The following is an 8,650-nucleotide window of genomic DNA, read 5'->3' on the forward strand; positions in this document are numbered from 1 at the left end:
ATGGATGTTGCTCCATGGTCTTGCAGAAGGGCGATGGAATGTCTGGAATGGCGATAGTCAAATGAAATATAGAGAGTGGGATCTGGTACTCATTAGCCTTTTCTTGTAGTTGACTTATATTACGACTTGCATGGGATTAACCCACACATATGTGAATACACACACACACGCACACACACACACACACACACACACACACACACACACATATATACACACTCATGCACACACACACACACACACACAGACACACACACACACACACGCACTCATACACACTCTCACACACACGCATGCACACACACACACATTCATGCACACTCACACACACACACACACACACACACACATATATATATATATACATACATAAATACATACATACACACATACATACACACATACACACTCATGCACACACACAAACACACAGAGACATGCACGAACAGGCATACATGGATTGTAATGTACATACACACATACATAACATGCATACACGCGTGCGCACGCACACACACACACACACACACACACACACACACACACACACACACACATGCACACACACACTGACAAATACATACAAAAATGTAAGTTTGTAAAATGTATTGGGGAGGAGTTTACTAGAACAAGTTTGTAATTACACATACCATAGGTTTTATTATATATACTTGTTACATGTCGTTAATGTTTCTTGAAGGATTTTGTGATAAACAGAACGATTAAAGTAATTACGCCTTCGCAGTAAGAACAAAATGTCACAGACGCTCCAAACCAGACACCCAGGCAGCCCACGCAATGACCTTTCATTTTGATTTTTGAAGGCCAACGTAAAATTACGGTCACGTTCCATTCCTTCACAGGGGTCCTGTGGTGTCCATCAGACTCCTTTAAGAAAAAAACAAACAAAAAAAATCAACAAATAGGGCAACTGGCCATCACGAGATGTTGGGCGACTAATCTAGTGGTCAGTTAGACCCTCAATGGTCTGTAAGAGTTTCTCCTAGTGGATCTGTCCTACTTGCCCTTTTAGACTACTACAGACTCCGACCACGCAACCGCCAGAGGGACCATGATGTCATTTTAGCGTGGCGTGATGTAGCGTCAGACGTGGGTGTAAGGAGCCATGGAGGCTATAAAAGGCGGACAAGTCTGCGGTTTGCGGCACACCGCGGATCAGCTGTAACTCACAGCCAACCCGACTGTCCCAGCCGACGCCACCGTCTCAGCCGACCCGATCGTCCCAGTCGACGCGACAGTCCCAGTCGACCAGACAGCCCCAGCCGACCCGACCATCCCAGTCAAAGCGACAGTCCGAGTCGACCAGACAGTCCCAGCCGACCCGACCGTCTCCAGACAGCCCCAGCCGACCCGATCGTCCCAGCCGACCCGATCGTCCCAGCCGACCCGATCGTCCCAGTCGACGCGACCATCCCAGTCGAAGCGACAGTCCGAGTCGACCAGACAGTCCCAGCCGACCCGACCGTCTCCAGACAGTGCGCACACCGCTTTTTTTCAACACACAACCTACCGACAAACCCTACAGCTACAGCCAACAACCTACAACTGTGAGTCGAGTACTCGCACATTTCTACGTTGTATGTTTGATTTCTTCAGTTTTTATGGCAGACACCCGTGTTGTGTTTTTCCTACACTCCTAGCAGAGATTAAATTAGATTAAATTTAGCTTGTATGCGTTTTATGGCCTGTGTGTTTCTTTCTTGTGCCGCTGCCTTTTTTTCGCCAACCGGCGGCGTATTGGATACCGGGGGCATGTAGTGATGTGTTAACGGCCCCCGCTCAAAGTTGGTTACCATTCTCCACTTTAAGTTTAAATACACTTCACCGTTTTATTTTTGCTTCCAATCAATTCGGCAGTTACATTCAAGGTTATCCGCAGAGTGTTGTTAGATTTGAATGTCAACTTCACCTTCTTTTTGTGCTTTAGCTAGCTACCCCTACTTTAGTGGCATGAACACCATTATTTATTAGACGGTTTGGGATTATTTTGGACCCAGTTTGTTTAACAGGCCTCTGGCAGTCGATCTTTCTAAACGTAATTACTGGAATATTGCCGTCCCGTTCTCGCGGCGAAACCCCTAGCGTGCGCTGGGTGGGAGGCTGGGCGGGAGGACGCACACTTAGCGCCGGAGAAATAGCGGGGAGCCACGACGGTTTGTTTTTCACCAGGATACTAGTAGTACTTCAGATAAAAGATCTCATGCTACCATTTTTTTTTCCATTTTGTTTTGCGTCCAGCGAATGTATAACATGGCAAGTGGGTTGTATCGCCGGCTTGCCAAAATCCAACACACGTTAATTTAGAAGGGCAAGTATTGGACTTGGACCCGTTTTCTCATGGTATAAAACTAGTCCAGTCGGAAATCTATCTCAAACTACGTTTGTTGTTCGTGTTGTTGTTTTTTTTCCTACTGAGCAGAAGTTAAAAATTCAGGCTTCGGCTTATATTTGACTTGTTGAACCCGGGTGTTTTTTCATTGAAATTGCAGCAATGCAATACACGCGGAACAATGGCAACTGTTGCTGGTGTTGTGTCCCGCACATAGAAACGTATACTGGACAGACAATACTTATTTTCACTTGAGTCTAGTAGGGAAAGTCGTGTAAAGTGCCTTTCGCAAGGGCACAAGATCGGTGGCATGTCAGAACTCGAACCCGGGACCTCTTGATTCCGAGTCGCGCACGCTGCCGTTGCGCCACACGACCCCACCTGAGGTGTTTTTATAGGTCTTTCTTTATGTATATTTTTTTCGCCAGCCAAATTCAGGTAGCGTATTGGATATAGGACTGCCAATGATGTAGTCACAATATGTCCTGCTTAGAGACTACCTTTTGCCAATTCAAAGAAGACGTGACTTGGGCATCCTGTAGCCTTGTTACCGTTTTCCACAGGCCGGCTTAGGGGTGTTTTACCGGCCTCAGTTCTCTCCTGACACGCTTGATCTTTCCAGTTGTCCTTCCTGATTATTGTCGTCCTGTAGTAGCATCCTTTGCAGACTTCTGATGCGGCGGTTTAATTCTTTTTTTTTTCGGGGAGCGATGCGAGTTATGCCACCGAGGACGGTTTTGCCACCGAGGGATTTTGCCGGAGAGAGGCGGTTTCCGCACAATCCCTCGGTGGCAAAACCGTCCCCGCGGCATAACTCGCGTCGCGCCCCGAAGAAAAATAACGCCGCTGCATCAGAAGTCTGTGAAGGAGGCTAATCCTGTAGTCGAACTAATTGAAACCTTCCTCGTAAATTAACCCATCGTGCGCTAGTTAATGGACTAATTGAAACCTTCCTCGTAAATTACCCCATCGTGCGCTAGTTACTGGACCTGGGCGGGCGGGCAGTACTCCCAGCGCCGTAGGAGATACCGGGGAGCGAGCCTGCGGTGGTCTCGCAACCCGGCTAGCATGTCGCAGTCTGTTGTGCTGCCCCCGGACAGGGAGCGCGTGTTGAGGCTGAGCCGACTTTGTGGTCTGTTTAAGCGCCAACCTGTAGGACGTGACGACGACGTCAACGTTAGGGTGTGCATGCAACACTTCCAAGCTGTACTATCGTATTCTTTAGGCCCGATGTATAGAAGGACAAACCTACATAAATTTCCGAAGTCGTAGGACAGCTTTTTTCTGCCCGTGACGGTCGCCTACGACGGGCATTTTAATGGACGGTTCAGTATGCACGCCACTTCCCAAGTAGTGCACGACACTCCCTTTCACGTGTAAAACGGACGCTCCCATGTAGTTTAGTGGTTGGATTGTAGATTTTTCGCCTCAGTACACTTGAATTGGCTGGAACCGGTAAAACGTCCTCGGGCTAAAGGTGTCCTTCAACGGGCGAGGTCGCACCGCTCCTGCTGTTGTAAAATGATACATGTGCGCCACCGGCGGAATTGACGAGAACTGCCGATCTCCAAGTAGATCCTACGGTGGCAAGGCAGTATCCAATCCAAGCAGTGTCCACACACACACACACACACACACACACACACACACACACACACACACACACACACACACACACACACACACACACACACACACACACACACACACACACACACACACACACACACACACACACACACACACAAACACACATGTACACACATACACACACACCACAAATGTAGATGGATTTGCATGGTGTGCTTCTGACAAAGCCTGAACCCATTGAAGAATGTATCTTACGCAACAAGTAGGAAACCTACGTGTTGCCAAAAAAAAAACAACGTGCGCGTGTTGCAAACTATGCCATACATGGAAGGCTCTTCAACAACATTGTCAGGGGGTTATACCTTAGTGACCCTTAATGCTCGGGGTTAAAAGTGGGCGTGTTCAGGATTATTTTGCCACTGTCTTATAATCGTGAGCGTGTTCCGTTTTATAATTGTTAGCTTAGTTTTCCCCATGCATATTTCATGTCGACAGACGGTTTCGACTTTTCCGCGTGCATCTATTTTCGTTCCCGGGCGCCTTAGGGCTGTTGCTTTGAAATGCAGCCTTAAAATCATAGCATTAACCTTTTGAACCTCAAACATTGTTGCGGTAATTGCGTGTAATCCAGATCCTCTTTTGACAATACATTGTTGACACATGTCAATATAAACGCTCTGCTCAACTAGTACTCCCCACGACAGCAGAGAAGTGAACATCTTTGCGAGCCGAATCTAAACAAGAAGCCATAGGTGACAATTCTCCGTGAAGTATTATATATTGCAACAAAAAGAAGTAGCCATTGGCGACAATTCTCTGTGAAGTGTGATAAATCGAACAAAGAAAAATTGTTTAAACGCGCGTCGGCTCAGTCATCTTAAGACGCAACAACCAATCAGAGATCCGAAATGCCGACACGTGACGCGAGATTTGCATACAGTCTAAACAACGGGGAAGGGCGCGCGATGCCCGAAATATTTTTGCGTAAATATTCAGCGCCGTGTTTCAAGAGATTAATACCGGGAAACAAATTATTTTCTTGTTTTGAACGCATAAACATGCATTTACGCTAATCTAGTATGATTCAGGGTTACTTTTTTTTTACCTGCCATGGCCAGATTATCTAAAGATGTTTGTATTGTGTGTACAATCTACAGAAAGAGAAATGTACATCAGGTCCGATCATCCGATTTTCACGTTTCGTTTTTTTTGACTCGGTTCATGAACGTATTTTGGTTTGGCTCCTGGAATGTGCGAAAAAAATGACTCCCGGGACTGTCTACAGGGAACACTCGCACATTCGCGGTGTATCAGGACAGCGCGACTGGTCGGCATTAGCGCAGTCCCTGCAATTAGTAACAGTTGCACATCAATCCGGCCGAAAGCATGATTGTGTAACACAGGCTACTTCTTCATATACCGGCTCATACTACACGACGCCTTTACAACTAGCAAATCATAAAATTACCCGATCTACTAGTACTGTATGTGCGGTTTACCAGCCCCAGACCACATCCGACCACGAGGCAGAACACATTGATGGGTTGCTCAAAAATATTGTCCATGTTTACAAAGAGCTGCTCCACTAACACTATGGAGCGGCCCAACCCAAAAATATTGGCCATGTGTCGTTGCTAGGACGACCGGCCAGTTGCTACGTGACTAAATACACGCCGCCACTAGGTCGCCACACCCGACCAGTTTGAAATCGATAGGATTACGTCATCGGTATTAACATTTCCTAATGTTGACCTCTGACCACCCCACATTTCCGCCCCATCAGCCCCGCCGCGACTTACTACCGGTGACATAAACGGACGACAACATTTCAACGACATGGGGATGTTTCGAAAATAACCATTTACTCCAATATCAAAACAGCTACGGTAAAAATAAAAAGACGTGCATCATCCCGGACATAATGCCACACCACATGCGAAATTACACAAAAATGCGACGTACGGAAGAATGCGTTTTGGCTGCGAACATCTTCCAAAAAACTTGGCATCTCTTAACCATGGGCAAAAACATCTGGAACCACTTATAAAAGCCACCCCGTATCTGCATGAACTTTTACCCCCCCCCACTGCTATTCCAAACAACGCGTTTTTCTGGACCATTCCAATTCGCCTCGTAATTGTAGGGGTGCGTCTGCGATATTACATTGACCGCGAAAGCAGCAACGGCAAAAATACACATTCGTGCATCAACACGGGCATGCCCGCAGACGGCGTATAAAATTGCGTGCCGATTACACAAAGAGAACCCAGTGTTTTGACTGCGAACATGAAAAATCAGCCGATTACAACACTCCGTCCGTCCGAATGAGAGAAAAGCAGCGATTGTGCATCTGAGCTGAGGCAGTTCTAAAACTTCAATTCCAAGTGTGAATATTTACACATCAAAGTATCAGCAATTGATCGACTCTCTTGAAATGTATTTTTTTTTACCGCCAGAACGGCCGTTGTCATGCTAGCCTGGTTACCATTCTCCACATTCCGGCTTAGAGACGTTTAACCTGTCCCAGTTTACTAGCCTGGTTACCATTCTCCATATTCCGGCTTAGAGACATTTAACCTGTCCCAGGTTACTAGCCAGGTTACCATTCTCCACATTCCGGCTTAGGGACGTTTAACCGGTCCCAGTTTACTAGCCTGGTTACCATTCTCCACATTCCGGCTTAGAGACGTTTAACCGGTCCCAGTTTACTATCCAGGTTACCATTCTCCACATTCCGGCTTAGAGACGTTTAACCGGTCCCAGTTTACTAGCCTGGTTACCATTCTCCACATTCCGGCTTAGAGACGTTTAACTGGTCCCAGTTTACTAGCCTGGTTACCATTCTCCACATTCCGGCTTAGAGACGTTTAACCGGTCCCAGTTTACTAGCCTGGTTACCATTCTCCACATTCCGGCTTAGAGACGTTTAACCGGTCCCAGTTTACTAGCCTGGTTACCATTCTCCACATTCCGGCTTAGAGACGTTTAACCGGTCCCAGTTTACTAGCCTGGTTACCATTCTCCACATTCCGGCTTAGAGACGTTTAACCGGTCCCAGGTTACTAGCCTGGTTACCATTCTCCACATTCCGGCTTAGAGACGTTTAATCGGTCCCAGGTTACTAGCCTGGTTACCATTCTCCGATCCACAGGCCGGCTAATAAGGGTTTTACCGACCCCAGTCATTTTACGACAGTCATTTTGCCACCTCCAAGGTAGTGGTACGACCGACCAGCGGGAGGTCTGCGTGTAAAACCGACGCCCCCTGTAGCTTGTGTATTGATTGTAGATTATTCGCCTTAGCAGACATGGAGTTACTTCGCCTGATTAAATCGCTTTACGATTTGAGACCCAGTTGGGAATGTAATATGGGCAGGAATGTTTCAGAACACATTGCCAGTTCATATTGCAGCCATTTTGGGTATAATACACCTTTCCAAAATGCCCCCAAAAGTTAATTTTCATCTTTTAATTAGGAAATTTGTGTTCCGGACAGGACAAACCAAGTTTCTCTACCGACTGACCAGTGTTTGGCATTGTTTTTTTTTGTCTGTTTTCACCATTTTTTGTCTTCAGACATATTGCTACTGTTAAGCCATTTCTGTGTCTATCAGTGCCATACTTGTGCTGACAGACATTGTAAACATATCTTTCCAAAATGCCCCCAAAAGGATGTTTCAGTGGGTTTGGATGCAATTATGGCTCCAGGGCCAATACAGGCCAGTTCCTCGGCTCCAATTTTTCTTGATGATGTCATCATTCAAACGTCAAGTTCGGGACCATGACAGGGCAAAGGTCACCGAATTGCGCCTGCCCAGAAGGCCCAGTTTGTTTCTGCAAGTCTATTTCATAATCGCATCCAAATCCACTGAAAACATCCTTTTTTTTGGTATGTGTTGATAAATGCTCAGCCTGGTATTTTCCAGCTGGAGAGTAATTTATCTTTTTGTTTTGTTGAAAAAAATGGCTTTTAGTCTAAGATCTTGTTTTGGCTGCTTGTTAGAGCTCTTAAGGTTCCGGATCGGAGTTTAATTCTGACCAGAGTCTAAGTAAGTGCGCAGTAAATCGCCGGAAACGTGACTTTGAACGGTATGTTTTGGCCGCGATATCCCTGGAATCGTAATATCTGTGTACATATATTTGTATTTCCTGAAAAGCCTGTTAGTTGTAGCCTTTATAGGTGGCGTAATGTTGGTGGTCCAGCGAAGACTTCCTGGCATTAGTCCGCGCGGATGATTATGTGGCGTTTTCGCCTGACCGCCGGGATGGTACGTTCTATATGCGTTGTGGGTGTGTTCGGGCCATCGAAGATAGCGATAAACTTATCGCATCGATTTTGATTAAATTCAAATTTTGGAAACACTAGGTTCTGAGCTTCTTCGAGTACTAAGCCGTTACCCTGGGAAAATTCGTTTTTTCCATGCAGCCATGGTTAAAAAAATGACCCCTTATTTAAAAATGTACTTTGATGTGTCGATGAAGGTTAGACATCCAGGTAATACGATACGCCAAAAAACAGTTACTCAAGCAACTGATTTATATGAAAGAATGTACAACCCCACCCTCAACAGGGAAGGGGGGCTACGGGTCGATCTTTCCGGCACTTGGGATTTGGCACTCCCAGCCCCGAGGACAGACAACACTTAAGCTCCTGTTCTGTATAACAGGAGCTTTCAGACTAATTTGCATCATCTTGTCTTGACTTGTCTGA

The 8,650-nt window shown here is 46.2% G+C and overlaps 1 protein-coding gene across 1 annotated transcript in view; it reads left to right on the top strand.

The window, feature by feature from the left end:
• LOC109476855 overlaps positions 1-8,650 on the top strand; it is a 46,905-nt gene that overhangs the window by 23,283 nt on the left and 14,972 nt on the right. Inside the window, exons 3-4 of the mRNA XM_019777872.1 lie at positions 1,212-1,485; positions 3,331-3,526. Coding sequence (XP_019633431.1) covers positions 1,212-1,485; positions 3,331-3,526 — 470 coding nt within the window. The remainder of the gene's footprint in view (positions 1-1,211; positions 1,486-3,330; positions 3,527-8,650) is intronic.

This window comes from Branchiostoma belcheri, unplaced genomic scaffold (assembly GCF_001625305.1).
Source record: "Branchiostoma belcheri isolate BF01 breed outbred unplaced genomic scaffold, Haploidv18h27 scaffold397, whole genome shotgun sequence".
Taxonomy (NCBI): Eukaryota; Metazoa; Chordata; class Leptocardii; order Amphioxiformes; family Branchiostomatidae; genus Branchiostoma; species Branchiostoma belcheri.